The sequence below is a fragment of the Rhincodon typus genome, chromosome 6 (assembly GCF_021869965.1).
Source record: "Rhincodon typus isolate 14 chromosome 6, sRhiTyp1.1, whole genome shotgun sequence".
NCBI classification, from domain to species: Eukaryota; Metazoa; Chordata; class Chondrichthyes; order Orectolobiformes; family Rhincodontidae; genus Rhincodon; species Rhincodon typus.
Window position 1 is genome coordinate 15,622,667 of NC_063337.1, and position 20,237 is coordinate 15,642,903.

Consider the following 20,237-nt stretch of genomic DNA (forward strand, 5'->3'; position numbering starts at 1 on the left):
ACATATTTTATCTGAAGTATTGTTCTTATATTAACCATAGCTGTACATTTTTAACAGGTTGGATTGGAATGTTGGGTGCAATATGGCTTCTGGTGCTGACTGACAGCCATGACTTTGAGATTATACTGCACAGAGTTGAATGGGCAACCCTTCTTTTCTTTGCTGCACTCTTTATCCTCATGGAGGTACTTTATATTTGTTACTAGACTCGTTTTTAGCAAGATTAAGAGCTCAGTTGTATCTGGGCTCTAGAACACAGGAGCACAATCTTAGGATAAGGGACCAATCATTTGGGATTGGGGTGAGAAGGAATTTCTACACTCAATGGGTTGCGAATTGTTGGAATTTATTCCAGATACCTGATAGATCAGAAGTTCCAGCACTGTGTCATATGATACCGGGGAATCTTAACTTGACTTTGGACTGTTTGACTCTGCCAACGGCTGCCATTAAATTTTTGTGTATTTATCTTAAATTAGGAAGAGCAGTTAAGATGTGACCTTGGGAAGATATATTTGCAAAGCGACATGGCAATACTAAGTGAACAGGCAGAACTATGGCAGATGGAGTGCAGTGTTGGAAAATCTGTGGACAGCATAACAACTGGAAGAAGTGAGCACAGAACTAGCTGGTGATATATGCAAGGGATGTTGTCAACTGCATGGAGTGTGAGAAATAGAATATTTAATGAGGAAGAATAATAATAAGACTGGAAGTTGATGCCATAGGAGGAACTGACCATGCCAGCAAGCATTGCTTGAGAAGAGGATTTTAACTAGGCAAGATCTGGCTCAGGAAAGGGAATAAGGCAATGAGACTCATGAAGAACATATATCTGATAAGAGGTGCGAGAGAACAAAGGAGAATCTTTGGAGTGCCTAGAATTAGGGCTGAATCAGAACTTGGGAACTTGCTGGAATATTGTCTGTATAGTGGATGGCATCTGACATAGGCTACACTCTTTTCCTTTTATGTCCTATGTTTCTGTTATAATGGACACAGCAGAAGAATATCGGCAGCATACACTCACTATTGGTATACCACAATCACCTATTCACTTCCGGCAAGCATATAACTTCAAAGGTTTCTATATGTTTGAGTCAAGCAGTATTTTGATTTTAAAGTTCTCACCCTTGTTTTCACATTGCTTCCTGACCTCATGTCCGTTCCCCCAAATCCCCATAATCTTAGTTTTCCAAAATCCCTTGATTTGGGGAAGGTCCCATTCAACTGCAAGATGGCAAAAGCGACTGCCTTGTTCAAAAAGAAGTTATCTGGAAACTCTAGGCCAGTTAGCTTAACATTTGACATACAAAATTGTTGGAAGCTATTTCGAAGGATGTTAAAGGTGTGTAATATGTTAATATCTTTTGTTTTAGAGTTTGAATTTCAGATTAGTGGTATAAAGATGTTTGTTGATTTTTGAAAAGGATTTTTAAAAAATTTAATTAACTAGGTCAGTCTTTCTGGAGCCATGATTTTAAACGTATGTGTCAGAGAGCAGGTGACTGAAAGCCGCTTGGTGTGTTAATAGAATTTCTTTATATGATAGGGATTTATGAAAGAAGAGAGAAGACATTGAAAGGCATTAGCTTGCTTCTGAGTTGAGAATAATCAAGGATTAATTTTAGCTTCGAAAATCCCAGAGACTGGAATGTTTGAAGGAGACCTGACCCTAGATAAAGGAGATTGCTTAGAGCAGCAAGGAAATATGTGAAAGGGTGTAGTTTGTGAAGCTTCCAGTCCGGGATTGTCTAATTAAAACTCTACATTGGGTTATTCAAAACTGAGGAAGTATTAAATTTTAGACGTGTGAGGGTTCAAGGAAAATGATTCATAGGAACTGAGGAAAAAATCGTTTAACGAAATGCAAAGTTTGGACAGGGAAGGACAATTTCTCTGATTTTTGAGTAACTGTAAAGTGATGGTGTAAGGGAATAGGACCTTAAGACATGGGAGCAGTAAAGAATTCACCGCTCTCTGAGAGAAGAAATTCTTTCTATCTCCATCTTAAATTGGCGATCTCTTATTTTGATATTGGGCTGTGTGGTTCTAGACTCTCCCATATGGGGAGAAAACCTCTCTGCAACTACCTTTTCAAGCACCTCAACAATCTTATATGTTTCATTATGGTCATCTTCTAAACTCCAATGAGTATAGGCTTAAGCTACTCAACCCGACCTCATAAAGACCAATCCCTCCATGTCTGGGTTCAACCTAGTCAATCTTCTCTGGATTGCCTCCGATTTAATTTAAGTAAGGGGACCAAAACTGTTCACAGCATTCTAGTTGTGATCTAATGAGAGCAGTAGAAATTTTTAACAAACCTCCCTATATTTATAAAAGGAAAAACTGCGGATGCTGGGAATCTGAAACAAGCATTGAACCTGCTGGAGAAATGCAGCAGGTCTGGCAGCATCTGTGGGGAGAGAAATAGTGCTAATGTTGAGAGTCTGATATGAATTCTTTCAGTTCTGAAGAAGTTAAAAGCCAGTCATTTTGCTGTGGATATGGAGTTACATGTAGGCCAGACCAGGTAAGGATGGCAAATTTCCTAACCTAAACAACTCTAGTAAACCAGATAGGTTTTTACGACAATAGTTATAAAGTTGCTATGAGGTGAGCTTGTAATTCCAGGTTTTTAATGAATTTAAATTTCACCATCACGGGGAATTGAACCTATGCCCCAGAATACTAATTTAGGGTTCTGGATTACTCATTCAGTGACATTACCAGCACAAAACTGCCTCCTGTTTACATTATTTGATTTTTTTTTATGTGTAATAAAATTCTGTTCTATTGTTAAAATCAAACCTGTACCATTGTAGCCTTATGTTTCAACAAAGGACTGTCACATTAAATTAGATAAAAAAATAGAAAATGTAATTTATTCTGTCATTTGGGGATCTGAGTTGACTAGTGGTAACGGTAGCTGGATCATAACAAAATTATGACTGAAATTTTCACATCTCTTTGAAGAAAGTTCTGGAGAAAATTAGAATATGGTCCATTAAAAATAAAGTACAATAATGTCCATGTAACAAAAATAGGTTAAGAGAATGGGGTAAAAAGAATGGCAAAGAAAGATAATGGGCTTCAACTCTGCTTAAACTGTTTTAAGTCTCTACTTTCACAACTCATAACACAGCAAGAGAGCTATTGCTGAAATCTGAGCTGCTTTAACACTGTATTTATTATAGATTGTTTCAGCTGAAACTGAAATAGTGTTTGTTCCAGGAAGCCTGTAATTCCTTGCAAGCTGCCAGAAGCTTATAAAACCAAATAAGAATCAAACTTTAAAAACGATAATAATTTTGAAGGAGACATCTTAAAGCAGAAGTCAGGAAGCTGTGATATCTCTCCTAAATTGGATAACTGTGTTATACAACTGTGTTAGTGTACCAGCAGAAATATGTCATTAAATAGAACAGATCTTCCAGATGTATGTTACATCTTTGCTGAACTGTTGTGTACCGAGTGAACTATCATATTCCTTTTTCATCTTCTTGTGACTCTGCATGTGACTTGATTTTTCTCTTGTTTAACATTTCTCTTCTAGGCACTGGCTAACCTGCAATTGATTGACTACATTGGAGAGCAGACGGCTACATTGATAAAGGTAACCTTGGGAAGAAGCACAGAGGAAATAATTTGTTGCTTCTTACCTTCACCATCCAAAGGCTGATTTATCTGATGGTTACTGTTACTTTTAGATTCCATTTGTGAAGAAGAACCTGTAACAATAGTAAGCAGCAGTTATCCCAAAAATATGCGAGGATGCCTGCTAACTATGCCAGCTGCATCTCAGTTGGTATCAATTTTGCACCTTACGCCCACAAGAGAGACTGAACTGGCATCCAAAATTCAAGCTCCCTGGATGATGTAAAGATGTGGAAATTAAAATGAACCAGAAAATCTAGACCCAAGATAAATGCCAGGTTTATAACTCAATTGAGAATTTGGATAAATACAAAGATTACAGAGAAGACTGAAATTAAATAAGGAGTGTATGAGGACAGAGTGATCATCTAATGGGGCAGGAGTCACTAATCAAGCATTATATATGTCTTTGCTGAAGACAGGAATGCTGCCAGTGGCAGTATAGGATAAATTAGCAAAGATATTGGATTAGAAATAAACAGATTAAGAGGAGGTACTTAAAAATGTTGGCAGTGCTCAAAGTCAAAAAAGTCATTCAGTCCATTGTCTGCTGGGAAAAGTCGAGGTGAACACAGCAGAAGGTCTATTTTCCATGCAGCCAATGGTTTGCAGATTGTCAGACAGGTGCCCCATTCCTGCGCGAAGCAATTTAAAAGTGAGTTGTCACAAGTAGGGCTGGCATGTCTCACCATGTTCCAGGTATATTTGAATGATGCTGCCATATATCTTTTCAGGTGGTCATTGCAAAAGGCTTTAGGGATGTCCTCAAAATATCCAACAAGTGGTCAACTGTGCCCATGACTCATGAGATATCCTGGCTCAGGTGACCAATCAAAATGGAGAAGGCTCATTCAGGAAGTCACCACACCTATCGAGAGGCTTCATTGGAAATGAGCAGGGGTGAAGTTGAGATATCAGAGGGAGCACACAAACTCCCAAACAAACCATTTACCTGTCAAATACTGCCTGCTCCATAAGTGGCAAAGGCTGCAGATCTTGAAGTGGACTTACTACCCATCTAAGAATCCGTCTAATTGAAATGGGAGCAAGTAATCCATGAACTAGACATTCTGCTTGTGAAGGAGAAGACTAGCTTTTGTAGTATGCACCAATCTTTGACACATCAGTGCTTACGTAACGCAGCTAGCCAGATGGCATATTACAACAGTGATGCTAGAGATCTGTCATAAATTAACACCATTCAAGTGTGCAATTTCCTTTTGCACTTGCTTGTTAATTTCAGGTCAATTTCACAGGTTTGGTGATCTCTGTGTACCTGGTAGCAACATTGAACATCAGTAAGTGGTCTCAGGGCAATAGTTAATTCCTGGACAAGGGTGGCTGAGTCACAAGAAGTGTGATTTATAGCATGAAGGCTACGACATTCCATGTTTAAATTTCCTGTCCCATGCATTTTAAAACATCATTTTCTTTGCAAATTAAGAACAGGAGAAATTTCTTGCCAGCAGTCTGTGTGGCTGGTGAAAGATAATTGTGGTCAGTTGAGATCAGGCTAATTAAAATATTTAAGGAGAGCCCCTGGCATTCTCTCTGCCTTTGAGAGCATCTGTTTGGCAGAGGGAGACTATTGGCTGTGAGAGAAATGCAAGGCCTTGGTTTGAGTCCTTCCTGGTAGGTAGTTAAAATGGCAGCACTAACTTATAACCCTGCTACCATGATCCTTTGTATTCCACAGAAATTTTGACCTGCATTGTCCATATTTTAATAGCTAAGAAGTCATCAAAGCCAAATTTATTTTTAAAAGTTTAATTTTTAACACAATTGATATTTAATAAACACTGAAATGCTCCAACAAAGGCTTATTAGTATTGTTTTAGGATCCCATAATATGTCAAGAACTAGAAAAATTTGCTTATTATACAGCTTGTCACTTATATTTCTAGTTGAGTTTACTATTGCATTTTTTTAGTTCCAAATAGTACAGGATTATTTTTAATTAAAATCTTCTTATCAACTGAATGTGACCCTCACACATTTCAAGTCCATATCTAACTTGGGACTCCAGTACAATAATGCAACAGCACCTTAGTCTTTCCAGAGTACAGCAAAATTCTGTAGCTACTAGAAACCTGAAATAAAAGAGAACTCTTAGCAGATCAGGTGAAAGACCTTAGGTCATCTGAGTTGTGATGAAAAGTCATCTGTGTGAAATATTGGGCACGATTTTCAATTGCCGATTGAAATAGCAACAGATATTGCATTGCCTGAAGGTTGGCAAAATTACCTGCTGTTTCCAGGACAGTTTGCAATTTACAGATATTTTCTGAATCAAACTCTTCAGAGATGTCATGGCACATCTCTGGATCAGGTGGGACTTGACTCTGGGCGTCCCAGCCCAGCGGTAGGGACTTTGCCATTGCACCACAGGGGTCCCTCAGTTTGCAACATACAAAGGGGCAGAGATCCTACTTGCTACCAATTACAGGCCCCTTATGGAGCTTGTTAAGGGGCCTGAGCAGAATAGAATGGGACTTCCAATATCTTAGCAGATGAAGGCTGTCTGGTGCACAATTACCACAGGGCAACACAGGATTTGCTTCCATCTGTTTCTTTGTGGAATTTGAGGGTTCAACAACTGCTGGATGGAGCACTGCAACTTAACTTGGAAACCACTGCCACTCAGAACTTTCCTTCTCCTTCTTGCCTGTTCATGAGCTGCCAGCTCTCCTCAGCAAAGCCCCAGTGACCCCCAACATAGTCACTGTTTGCATTTGCTGCTGATGTCAGGTTCTCACCGCCTGTAGCTGCATGGTGACTCTGATTGGGTGCCGACCTCACCTACTGTCCAATCAGCTCCTTCACATTCAAAAACATAGTATGATCATGTCGTGTAATTTTTCTCTCCCAATATTCCTCCTTTTTAAAAAAATTTCTCTCCAAACAGTCTGTTCCGGAAGAACAAAGACTCTCTGTCGCTTTAATCCTCGTCATTTGGGTCTCTTCTCTGGCCTCATCCCTGATAGATAATATTCCGTTTACAGCCACTATGGTAAGTCTATTCTAGAGTGATAGATAATACATGTTTGCAAGTTACAAAGTCAACCATCCAGCATGGCCAACATCCATTCAATTGGCATTCATATTTATCTCTCCAAGTTTACTTCCTCTACAGGTAAGTTTGAATCTGGAACGAAAACAGAAGTTGCTGGAAAAAGCTCAGCAGGTCTGGCAGCATCAGTGAAGAAAAATATCAGAGTTAATGTTTCGGGTCCGGTAACCCTTCATCAGAACTGACGGTAGCTGGGAAAACATTGGTTTATATGCAGAAAATAGGGAAGGGAATGGGGTAGGGAGTAAATGATAGGATAGAGCCTCAAGAGAGAGAAGAGCAGTTGGATAGATAAAGGAGTTGATAATGATTAGGCTGGGAGGGTGAATAGTTGTTAATGGGGACTGTTAGTGACTAACAAGGGTTGTGTGTAATGGCAGGCTATGTGGTAACAAGGCCTGGTGTGTGGGGTAGGGGGCTGGGACATGGGAGAGTTTAGGCCCTAAAATTATTGAACTTGACATTGAGTCCAAAGGGCTGTAGGGTCCCCAAGCAGAAAATGAGGTGTTGCTCTTCCAGCTTGCACTGAGCTTTGCTGGAGCACTGCAGCAGGCCTGAGACAGACGTTGACCAGGGAACAGGGTGATTTATTAAAGTAGCAGGCAACAGGAGCTTTTTTGCGAGCAGAACGTAGATGTTGTGTGAAGCGGTCACCCAGTCTAGGCTTTGTTTCCCCAATGTAGAGGAGACCACATTGTGAGCAACGAACGCAGTAGACTGGATTCTGGGAAGTGCAGCTTTGCTGGTTACAGAGGAAGGTGCCATGGGGCCGTGGGGGATGTTGGGGGTGAAGGCATAGTGGACCAGGGTGTCTCGGAGGGAACAGTCCCTGCGGAAGGCAGGACAAGGGAGGGAAGGGGAATATGTGTCTGGTGGTAGCATCTCGCTGGAGGTGGTAGAAATGGTGTCAGATGATCTTCTGGATGTGGATGGGATGTGGTGGGATGGTAGGTAAGGATAAGGGGAACCCTATCGCTGTTCTGGGAGGGAAGAGAAGGGGTGAGGGCAGAGTTGCGGGAGATGGGTCGGACCCAGTTGAGGACCCTGTCAACAACGGTGCTGGGGAATCCTTGGTTGAGGAAGAAGGTAGACATTTCGGAAGCTCCCATGTCAAAGTTGACCTCATCTGAACATATGCAATGGAGTGGACTTTAATCTGCTTCTGCCCCTTTCAAGGATTATGAATTATTTGAACGGACTGAAATACTTTAAAAAATTAATTGGGACAAAAGAGCTGATCTGCCCACCAATGATACCAGAACGTTTCCTATTATTCAGTGAGATCTGAAAAGCCCTGACTGAGAGTATCATAAAGGCAGATTCAATTTATTTTTATTTGACTATTGGGCACAGGCATCTCAGGCCTAGCCAGCGTTTGTTCATCCCTGATTGCTCAGAAGGCTGTTGAGAGTCAGTCATTGAAATAAGTGCACAGAGGCCTGTATCCTATCACCAAGTCACCCTTTATTTACTTGTACACAATACCCTGACTGTGGCTAGCCAGCTCGGAGTCAGACCCTGAAGTGAGGACATTCTAAATCCCCTGTTTATATTGGTCAGCCAGGTTCCCTGATTGGCCCAGGTCAATAACCCCAATCAATGATCTCATAGTCAATGAGATCCACCTGATTGCAATCACGACAGCCATATTGCTGTATCGTCTGAAGCACATGTAGGCCAGACCAAAAGGAATGACAGCTTCACTCTGTTAAGGGCATTAGTGAACCAGCTGGTGTTTTGAAACAAAAACATAAAACAGAAAAAACTCAGCAGGTCTGGCAGCATCTGTAAAGAGAAATCAATGTTAATGTTTCAGGTCCAATGACCGTTCTTCATTGGCAATGGTTACACATTCGCCGTTAGACCAGCCTGTTATTCCAGACATTTTTATGGAATTCACATTCAGCATGTGAAATTGTGAGATTTGAGCCTGTGCCTCCAGAATATTAGCTTGGGATTTTATTCCAGTGATATTACAACTATACAATTTCCCCTGAGGCCTGTAAAAGGATTTGGACAAATATCTGGAAGAACAAAATTTGCATGGTTATGGAAAGAAAGACAAGTGTGGTGGACAGCTTACTTACTCTTGCAGAATGCTTGCAGGAAGATGATGAGCTGGATGGCTATGCTGTGCTGTAGCTTTCCTAACTTGCATTGTGTGATGAAATTATAAACAATTTGTTAGAAAAAAAAATGATTTTGTTCCATACAGTGTGCACCTAACCTCTTTTAACTAACTATTAACTTCTCATTACATCCTTGCTCTAGTATGTTATCTGTATTCACCTCCTTTCACTAATAAATTACCTCGCATCACTTGTTCAATTATGGCCTTTCAGTAATAAATACCTCCTTTCACTTTTACAATGTCCTTCCTGTCTGCTAACTCGTCCTCAATAAGGTTCAGCTTTATGTGTTATGTAAAAGTTCTTTTTGACAGAATTTGTAAAGAAGTACTTGAGATAAATTAAGCCCCCAATTATTTCTCCATCTATTTTGTTTTGCAACCCATCGAGTGAAGACCTGTATGATAGCTGAATCCATGGCCTATATGTAGAGCATTGCTCGCTTGCAGGCATTTTGCTCCTCACCTCAAAAATAGGATTGTGCTGGTGAATGATTTGAACTCTTCTTGTGTCCTGTCTGCAGCAGCAGTACCTTTCCTCTATTACAGACGAAACTGCCTTCAACCAAGACTCATTTTTAAATATACACAAATACATACATGGAAGAGGTAATTTCAGAGAAACTGTTGCAATTATAAAGCAGGCAATCATACTGGACCACTAGAGGAAAACAGACTGAAAGTGACGTTTTCCAAAAACACTATTAATATAGGAAGCACAAATTCTCAATAAATGCTGCTTGTTAAACCGTTGCTACTGGTAAAAATGATTTCAATTATAACATTGGTACAGTGGAATCTGATCTGCATTTGGAAAACAGACAATGGCAAATTTTAATTAATTCTTCATTATAATAAGTTGAATGCCATTCAATGGGAATAAAAAAATGGTTTCAAACGTGTCGTCCTCTGTTCTAATAGATTCCCGTGCTGTTAAATCTGAGCCAGGACACAGATGTAAACCTACCGGTGAAACCTTTGATTTTTGCATTGGCGATGGGAGCCTGTCTGGGAGGTGAGTGACAGGGCTGTATTACAGCAGTCTGAAGGGTGATCTGTTTCAGTAACAAGAGACAATGAAGCCGTTCCATCAAACTGCTGCGGGTGAATTCATGAAAATGCCTGGTACACATAGACATTTCAATCCCTCCCAATCCTTCATCATAGTCAGTACATCTGACAGCTGGAGATGATGATTTCTACAAAGGAACCTCATCATGGATGAAATGTCTTTGAGAATATAAATTATGAGGGTTTTTTTTCTCTCCCCTGTATGCTGGCTTTTTCTTTTCTTTAGCTCATCCCAATGAAACAGTAAATCCTTTACAGAAAAAAAGTGTAGAGGAAGAACACAGTGTTGATATCAGCATATGATGTCTTTTAATGTCCCACCAATTTCTTGCTGCCTCGCTGCCTCCCCCTGTAGGTGTCCAAAGAACATTGCCCTTTGAAACTGAATCTCGACTACCTTTTCATTTACATGCAAGTAGGCAGTTCTGTCCTCATCAGATTACCATCCTTATTATTGGTTAACAGTAGTGCAGTCGTTCTGTAACTTGACTAGTAATCCAGAAGCTTGGATTAATTTTCTGTGGGTCAAGTTGCACATTGGCAGTTTTAAAATTTAAATTAAATAAATCTGGAATTAAGAAACCAATATCAATAGTGGTGACCCCAAAATAACTGGATTGTTGTAAAACAAAAAATTGGTTCACTTGCATCCATCAAGGAAGAAAACTTGCCACTGTGAGCGTGTCTGGCCTATATATGGTGCACAGCAATGCAGTTGACTTGTAGGGTGGCATGGTGGCTCAATGGTTAGCACTGCTGCCTCATTGCATCAATAACCTGAGTTTGATTCCACTCTTGGGTGACTGTCTTTGTGGAGTTTGCGTGTTCTCGCTGTATCTGCGTGGGTTTCCTCTGGGTGCTCTGGTTTCCTCCCACAGTCCAAAGATGTGCAGGTTAAGTGGATTGGCCATGCTAAATTGTCCATAATGTCCAGGAATGTGCAGGCGAGGTGGATTGGCCATGGGAAATGTAGGGTTATAGAGTGGGTCTGGGTGGGATGCCCTTTGGAGAGTCAGTGTGGACTTGGGGGGTGCTGAATGGCCTGCTCCTACACTATAGGGATTTTATGATTCTTTTGCAGCCCTCTGAAATGACCTCACAAACCAATCAATTAAATTCAGGAAAGTGGTTCACCTCTGCCTTCTCCAGAGTACTCGAGGCCAGTGACATCCACGTCTTGTAAATAATGTTCACACAGAAGCGCACACGCATTACAGTATTCAGCAAATCAGTTGCATGAACCCTGATAGAATTTTTCTCTTTCCAATTTGGAGGCTAATACCAGCTGCAATGTCTCTGCAGTCACAATTGAAATTAACAATCTCAACAAAGACTGGGGATAAAATATGGCTGTGTGCCATACCAGGTATGGTATCGTCCCATGAAGGAATGGGAGAAAATTCTATCATGGACACAATGAAAGCCCGTACCTATGGAAACAGAAACAAAAACAAAATTGCTGGAAAACTTCAACAGGTCTGGCAGCATCTGTGGAGGAGAAAACAGAGTTAACGTTTCGGGTCCGGTGACCCTTCCTCAGAACTGATGGTGGCTGGGAAAACGTCAGTTTATATGCAGAAAATAGGGAGGTGGGTGGGGTAGGGAGTAAACGATAGGATAGAGCCCAAAGAGAGAGAAAGGCAGTTGGACAGACAGAGGAGTTGCTAGGACAGACAGAGGAGTTGCTAACGATCGTTAGCAACTCCTTTGTCTGTCCAACTGTCTTTCTCTCTCTTTGGGCTCTATCCAATCGTTTACTCCCTACCCCACCCACCTCCCTATTTTCTGCATATAAACTGACGTTTTCCCAGCCACCATCAGTTCTGAGGAAGGGTCACCGGACCTGAAACGTTAATTCTGTTTTTGCCTTCACAGATGCTGCCAGATCTGCTGACCTTTTCCAGCAATTTTGTTTTTGTTCCTGATTTACAGCATCCGCAGTTCTTTTGGTTCCTATAGAAACAGAGATTATTACAGCACAGGAGGCAGCTGATTGGTCCATTATACCTTTGTTGAAAGGAGGGCTCTTGTGCTCCAGTAGGTAGCGTCCCTACTTTGAACCAGAAGATTCAAGTCCAAGTTCCATCTGCTCTAGAGGTGTGTCAGAGAATTTCTATACAGGTTGATTACACACAACAGCCTTTGTTAAAAGAGCTTTCTAATTGTCCTCATTTCCCTGGCCTACTGCCCCTAATTTTAACAATATTGATATTTTTCAATTAGACATGCTGTGTAATTCTCTGATTCTAAATCTCTGAGTTGTCTGTAGGAAAGCCTATTTGAGCCGTGGTGAAGTTTACCTTTGTTTCTTCCCATTATGTCTGTCTTAAATAATCTAAACTAAATAAACTTAAATAAACTAGCTTCCCATTCCATTACCACTTTCCAGCACCAAATCTTTAGCCTTATAGGTTACAATGCTTCAGGTGCAGACCCAGATTCATAGAAACATAGAAACTAGGAACAGGATGGGCAATTCGGCCCTTTGAGCCTGCTCCACCATTCAATAGGATCATGGCTGACATTCCAACTCAACTACATATTCTCAATTTCTCTCCATATCCCTTAATACTTTTAAAATCTAAACAGTTATTTACCAGCAATTAGGAATTTATCAATAATTTTCTTTAAATTAGTTCAGGGTTTCCACATTAACTACCAAAGTGGGAAACCGAATTCCAGCCATTGGGTGAAAACATTTTTCCTCATGTCCCCTTGAATACTTCACTTTCAATCTGTGTCCTGCATCCACTGATCATCCACTAGGGGAAACAAGTCTTCCCCTCCTCCCTATCCAGGTTCCTCAATGCTTTTAACTCTTCAATTAAGTCACCTGTCAGCCTGAGTTGTTCCAGTAAAACAACTGTGACCTATCCAATCTTTTCTCAAAGAGGTAATTTTCAAACCATGCAACATCCTCTGTACTGTCTCTGGAGCAATTAAGTCCTTCCTGTAATTTGGCAACCAGAATCGTACACAAAACTCCAGCTATGGCCTAGTCAGTACATCTTATTGTTCCAGCATTGCAGCCCTACTTTTGTAGTCAATACCTCCCTTAGTGAAAGAAAGTTTTCCATTCGCTTTTTTCACCTTCCTGGATTTGTGGATGTGCACCATTATAAGCTTCACTGGCTCTGCTTGTAGTGCATACTGGGTGAATCGGCATGGAACGGTCATGTGATGGCGTGGAAGATATGAGGAACGATTAGGATTAGGTGAAGGGCAATGTGTTGGCACTGGGTAGGCATGGGCACTCTAATGTACCATGGGTTTGGATGGAGGGGGTGTGTGGGGGGAGGGGAGCACATGACTGAGTCGGCGCTATGTTGGAATTGTGAGGTGCATGGGGGCAAAGAGCAAAGCCAGTTAACCTCACCTTTTGCGAGGTTCATAATATTGACCCTTCTGCCACTGGAAACAGTTTCTCCTTTGTTTGCTGCATCAAAACCCTTCGTAATTAGAGGTGCTTTCTGCCTGAATGTACCATCCATGATGCAGACATCTTTCACTGCACTGTTGACAATTAGCAGAGCGGATTGTCAGTCCAGTGCTATCTTTCTGCATTACCTAAATGGATTTTCACTTGCCCTCATTTCACTTGCCTTAAAGGTTTGGAAAACATTTCATTGGCAGGTTGTTAATTTTAAAGTGCCTCCCCGCCTGGATAACCTTCTGAGATCTTATGGGGATACACAGTCAGGAAGTAAGGGATCTCTTGAGCAATTCTGTTCAGGCTGGAGGCAGAGAAGCAGCAGCAGAAGCTGGAAGGAAGCACGAGGAACAGGAACTGTTGCTGCAGTAAGGCAAGCTGTCCCTACATTGCCTGTTGCAGTAAAAATCACTGCAGCCCTGAACTGCTCTCCCCCGAGTTCCTTGCAGACTTCAAGAGGGAATGTCAGCAACATCAGTCAGCCTGTAGCTCATGCTTGTAGTAAGCAGTTGACTGATGTCAAATTTATTTGCGCCAGTACTTCCATCATGTTCCCATTGGGCATTTGGAAGTGGCATTGGTTGCAGATCTCTTCCCTAAGACCTGGCCTTCATTGCCTGCATCCACCATGGATTGTGGGATCCTTTGGATAACTCCAGAATTCTTATTTGTAATTCTCTATTAAAAACAAAACTTTTGAAACAAACTTACATTCAGCTTTTGCACAGTATCGTAAAAGTGGAGAGTGCAGCAGGGCATCCCAGGAACGATACCAGGCATACCTGAAGATGGGGTGTCACCCTGGTGAAGCCACCAAACGAGACTACTTGCACGCCAAACAGCATAAGCAGCAAGTGCTAGACAGAGTTAAAGCAGTCTCACAACCAACGGATCAGATCTAAGCTTTGCAGTTCTGCCACATCCAGTCAGCTCACTGGAGGAGGAGGCTTCGCAAATATCCCCATCGTCAATGATGGAAGAGCACAGAAATCAGTGCAAAAGATAAGGCTGAAGCTTTTACTGTGATCTTCAGCCAGAAGTGCCGAGTGGATGATCCATCTCAGCTTCCTCCAGTGGTACCCAGCATTGCAGATACCATCTTCATCCAATTCGATTCACGCTGCATGATATCAAGAAACAATTGGACCCTGGATACTGCAAAGGCTACGGGCCCTGACAACATTCCAGCAATAGTACTGAAGACTTGTGCTGCAGAACTTGCCGCACCCCTAGCCAAACTGTTCCAGTATAGTTACAACACTGGCACCTACCTGACAATGTGGAAAATTGCCCAGATATATCCTGTACAAAATAAGCAGGATAAATCCAACCTGGCCAATTACTGCCCAATCGGTCTCAATAATCAATAAATTGACGGAAGGTGTCATCAACAGTGCTATCAAGCAGCACCTGCTCAGCAATAACCTGCTCAGTGATGCCCAGTTTGGGTTCTGCCAGGGCCACTCAGCTCCTGACCTCATTACAGCCTTGGTTCAAATATGCACAAAAGAACTGAATTCCAGAGGTGATGTGAGAGTGACAGCCCTTGACATTGAGACTGCATTGGACTGAGTGTGGCATCAAGGAGCCCTAGCAAAGCTGGAATCAATGGGTATCAGGGGGCATACTTTCCAGTGATTGAAGTCATACCTGCCACATAGGAAGATGGTGAGGTCAATCGTCTCAGCTCCAGGACATCTCTGCAGGAGTTCCTCAGGGTAGGTTCCTGGGCCCAACCTTCTTCAGCTGCTTCATAAATGACCCTCCCTCCATCATAAGGTCAGAAGTGGGGATGTTCACTGATGATTGCACAATGTTCAGCACCATTCGCAACTCCTCGGATACTGATGCAGTGCATGTTCAAAATGCAACAAGATCTAGTCAATATCCAGGCTTGGGCTGACGAGTAACATTCATTTCACACAAATGCCAAACTATGAAATCATCAACAACAGACAATCTAATCACCACCCCTTGACATTCAATGGGATCACTTCCACTGAATCCCCTGCTATCAACGTCCTGGGAGTTGTCATTGACCAGAAACTCAGCTGGATTTGCCACATAAACACAGTGGCCACAAGGACAGGTCAGAGATTAGGAATACAGTGGTGAGTAACTCATCTCCTGACTCCCCAAAGCCTGTCCACCATCTATGAGGCATAATTCAGGAATGTGTTGGAATACTCCCCACTTGCCTGGATGAATGCAGCCCCAACAATACTCAAGAAGCTTGATGCCATCAAGGATAAAGCAGTCTGCTTGATTGGCACCACATCTACAAGCATCTATCCTCCACCACTCACGCTGTGTAGCAGTACTTTGTCGGTATTGTTGTTATGTAGGAATCATAGCGGTCAATTTAAGCACAGCAAGCTCCTATGACCTGCAATCTGCTAATGACCAGATATATTTTTTTGTAACGTTAAATGAGGGGAAAATGTTAGACATAGCAGCAGGGAAAGCTGCACAGCTTTTCCTCAAAATAGTGCCAAGGAATCACTTACATCCACCTAAGCAGGTGGATGGGATCTCGGTGAAAAATCTCACCCACCACGGGGCGCTCCTGATGGTGCAGTATTCCCTCACTGGTGCACTGAAGTGCCCAGCCTTGGTTCTTATGCTCAAGAATTGGATCCAGGCTTGACCCAAAACCATGTGACTCAGAGGAGAGAGTGCTATTGGCTCAGTTGTGATTGATGTAGTCGTAAGGTGGAGGACCTCTCCAATCTATCTGGCTTTCTTCCCTTGAAAGGTAACCACAAAATGCAGCCTGCTTCGTCTGTAGATCACATTCTCAGTGTTAACTCTGGTTCATGTAAGGGAAGGCAAATGCCAATTTTCTGAAGGTTTGAAGAAAGGCCAGAGAATGGCTATTAGGTTTTAAGAAACAAGATTTTGCAAGGAATCTTATTAGGGTGTGGGTGATGTGAGCTATAATGAGATATGGCGTCACATCAAGAGGGTCATTGTGACGTTGAGATCACCCTGCTTTACACAAGGGGCATGTGAGATCCTCGCTAGGCAATGGCAAGATGCCAATTGATGGAGATTAATGCGGGTTATTGCCACGACTCACCTCATTAATATGCACCATCCCACTTAGCAAATTCCCCAAACAAGCTAAACATCAGGATACGTCAACAAAGAAATCAAACTGATTTTCTGGTGGATTCAGTTTGCTGCTTGCTCCAAATGATCTTGATGTTGGAAACCTGGCACCAACCCCTCAGGATATGGCCACATGCACCCAACACCCACAGACATTGGCATCTGACATGTGACAGACTCTAAGAATCATCGTGGCACAGCTCCAACTCACTTATAGTTTTCTTCTGTTCTTCAATACTGCATTGCACCAGCGACAATCATTGTAATGGCTTCAGCAAGGACACTGCACACTCAGCGACACTTATCCCACTCATGGGACTGTACCAGGCTGCAACTGTGAGCTCTTTGCTTGATCTGATAGCTCTCACTCACTGTGCGCCTAGCCTGATGCTCACAGCATCCGTGCCTTGCATCGCCTTGCCTTGCCTTTGTGTGCTTTTCCCCCTCAGCACAGACACAAAGCTAGGAAGCTAATTACAGTTGTCAGCAGCCCCTCAATTAACTCAGTGGGAATAGCCTTCAGTCAGAGGATCCTGGCACAGTAAATTAAGGGCAGCCTCTGATACCAGTGTGGGCCCTGCTCAGAGTGCTTAGAGTAAGACATTTCTTCTCATACAGGCAAGGAGCTGAAGGAAGTGCAGCCCACAACCCGCCTTGACTATTTCTGCCCTATCATAGGCTGTTTCCCCCTTGGAATGAAAGAGGTGCAGCTATTAAGGAAGATGAAAGAAGATGACACAGCTGTTATATTTAGTGTTGGGGTAGGGGTGAAGGTGTCCTTAGTGAGTGAGTAGGTAACGGAGAGTGTGCGCAAGACTAATGATGTTGGGGTAAGTGACTGGAGACAGGAAAGTGGGGTTAAGACCACAGCCAGAGGTTCGATATGTTTCCGACAGACTTGACATGGGTTTTGAATTACAGTAAGTATAATTAAATACATTCGCCATGTTAATCAGGTCTAATATCATCATACATTATTTATGCTTTAAATTCCATTCAGATAGGTTTTAGAATTTTCACTTAACAGGTAATGTCAGCATTATAATGTACAACTCATTAATGTTCTTTTCGAATTATGGCATAGGGTCAAAGGGCCAACTGATCTAAGTTCTATGTTCCACTGATAGAAAATCAGAGGAACTGTAAAATGGGGGTCAATGTTCTATTTGTGCAATGAGTGTCACTATTGAGTATAGTTTTACCCATTTCCTCCCTTCACCACTTTGCCTGCACCCACCCCAGCTGGGAGAATGGGACATTGAAATAATACCTGGAATTGCACTCCTTATAAAAGCTTATTTAGGTTTTAGGTCTTGATGTGTTAGAGCACGTGGCTCTTAGCATTGGATCTAAGGTCAGCTTCGACATGTTTCCAATAGACTTGACATGGGTTTTAAAATACGATAAGGTATAATTAAATGCATTCTCCATGTTAATCAGGTGTAATATCATTCATTATTTATCCTCCAAATTTCACACACATAGGTTTTTGGGATTTTCACTTAACAGGCAATGTCAGCATCTTACATTTTTTTATTCCTTTATGTATTCATGGGATGAGGACATCACTGGCTAGGCAGCATTTATTGCCCATCCCTAATTACCCAGAGGGCAATTTTCTCGAGTCAACCACATTGCTGTGGGTCTAGAGTCATGTGTAGGCCAGACAAGGTGAGGATGGCAGTTTCCTTCCTTAAAGGACATTAGTGAACCAGATGGGTTTTTCCAACAATCGACAATACTTTCATGGTCATCATTAGATTCTTAATTCCAGAAATATTTTTATTGAATTCAAATTCCACCATCTGCCGTGGCAGGATTTGAATTTGGTTCCCCAGATGTTATCCAGGTCTCTGGATTAACAGTCCAGTGATAATACCACTAGGCCATTGCCTCCCCCATGTTGCTGTGGGCCTGGAGTCACATGTAGGCCAGACCAGGTAAGGATGGCAGTTTCCTTCCCTGAAGGACATTAGTGAACCAGATGGGTTTTCCCCTCACAATTGACAATGGATTCTCAGTCATCATTCGATTCTTAATTCCAGCTATTTATTGGATTCAAATTCCACCATCTGCCATGGTGGGATTCAAACCCAGGTCTGCCAGAATGTTATCTGGGTCTCTGGATTAACAGTACAGCAACAATACCACTAGGCTATTGCCTCCCCACACACATAAAAGTGCAATTCTTTAATGTAATTCCTTAATAGTGTAACTCTGGGTTGCATAATTTGATTTTTAAAATGATGTCATAGAATGAGATATGTTGGCACTTGATGCTCCTTTGATGTTGTTGAGACATGTAAGATTCTGAAGGGGCTTGACATGGTAAACACTAAGAGGTTGTACCTAGAACATACGTGCACAACTTTGTGGTAAAGAATCACTCATTTAGGACTGAAATGAGGAAGCATTTCTCTATTTATAGGGTTGTGGCTTCAGTTCCTATTACCTCATGAGACATCTTGCCCAATGTACCCAAAGATCTGCAAGTCAAAAATCAGCCTGTTCAAGCACATGATGACCCGCAATACAAACCAACAATTCTAGATAAATGTGACACTTGCTGCTGTCAGCAGTCCAGAAGTTAAAGAAATCCATAGTACGTACATAGTAAAGGAAAAGATAAATGGACAAATTTGAGGAATATGTTGCATCTCAGAAGAAGATTACTGATGAAAGACATTTTTAAAACGGGCTTCAAGCTGAGCCAGAAAGTATCGATTAACATGTAATAGATTTGTAGAAAAATGTCTTAAGTCTTGTGAATCCTTATACACAACCTCATAAAAGATACAACTGTAGTCAGCATAACAGATAGCCAGTTCTGAGACAGGTTTCTGAGACAAATGTAGCTCTACAGTGAACAGATGATACTTGCAGGGCAACAGAAGACAGCAAAATAGCAGTGGGAAATAAACCAAAATTCCACTTCATTCAATCAACTAAAAAATTAGAACTAGCTCATCAATAATGGATCATGGATTGTAGCTACTGTGCCAAATTGCATTGCATCAGTCAAAGAGAAAAGATAGTACAATAATTGGAAACAGAGGAAGGAATTAGATTGTTGAAAAGAAGTTGCAGTGGTATCTTTCATGGTGATTTAATTAATCAAGTTGTCAAATGGCACAGAGGTTTAAAAAACATTGTTCATGGAATGGTCACATCATTGGCTAGGCCAACATGTTTTTTCCAACCTTAATTGCCCACAGGAAGGTGGTGGTGAATTGTTTTCTTAAAGCACTAGTCCTTTGGGTGCAGGGACCTCCACAGTGCTGTTCGAGAGGGAGATCCAGGATTTTCACAAGCAACAATGAAGGATGCCAGGATGGTGAGTGGCTTGAAGGGGAACTTGCAGGTGCTGGTGTTACAATGCATCTGCTGCCATTGCTCTTCCAGATGGCAGCGGTTGAGAGTTTGGAAAGCACAGTCAAAAAAGAGTCCAAAAACAATCTAAAATAGACACAGCGTCTCTCTGCCCGCATGGGCAAAATGTATTCTGTAACATGAAGGAAACTGCGACAGTAATAGATTGGGAGGTGAACAAACCATGCTGGATTAGGTGTAATGCCATCAGCCTGACATTTGAAGCGGTGTTATTTGATGAGGATGAAACCTTTTGTGGATGCAGCACACAATTTTTTTTACCAATAGACTGCAAACGTGCCCAATTAGAGAAAAAATTGACAGTTGCAGTATTTGAAGGTTACAAATTCCACCAATTTTTGTAGGCGCAAAGTTATGTGGTGGGGAGAGATATGAAG

General features: G+C 41.8%; 1 protein-coding gene across 1 annotated transcript in view; it reads left to right on the top strand.

Moving 5' to 3' along the window:
* The window catches only part of oca2 (oculocutaneous albinism II), a 403,227-nt gene that overhangs the window by 299,923 nt on the left and 83,067 nt on the right, over nt 1–20,237 (top strand). Inside the window, exons 21-24 of the mRNA XM_048598233.1 lie at nt 58–185; nt 3,560–3,619; nt 6,566–6,670; nt 9,780–9,873. Of these exons, the coding sequence (XP_048454190.1) occupies nt 58–185; nt 3,560–3,619; nt 6,566–6,670; nt 9,780–9,873 (387 nt within the window). The remainder of the gene's footprint in view (nt 1–57; nt 186–3,559; nt 3,620–6,565; nt 6,671–9,779; nt 9,874–20,237) is intronic.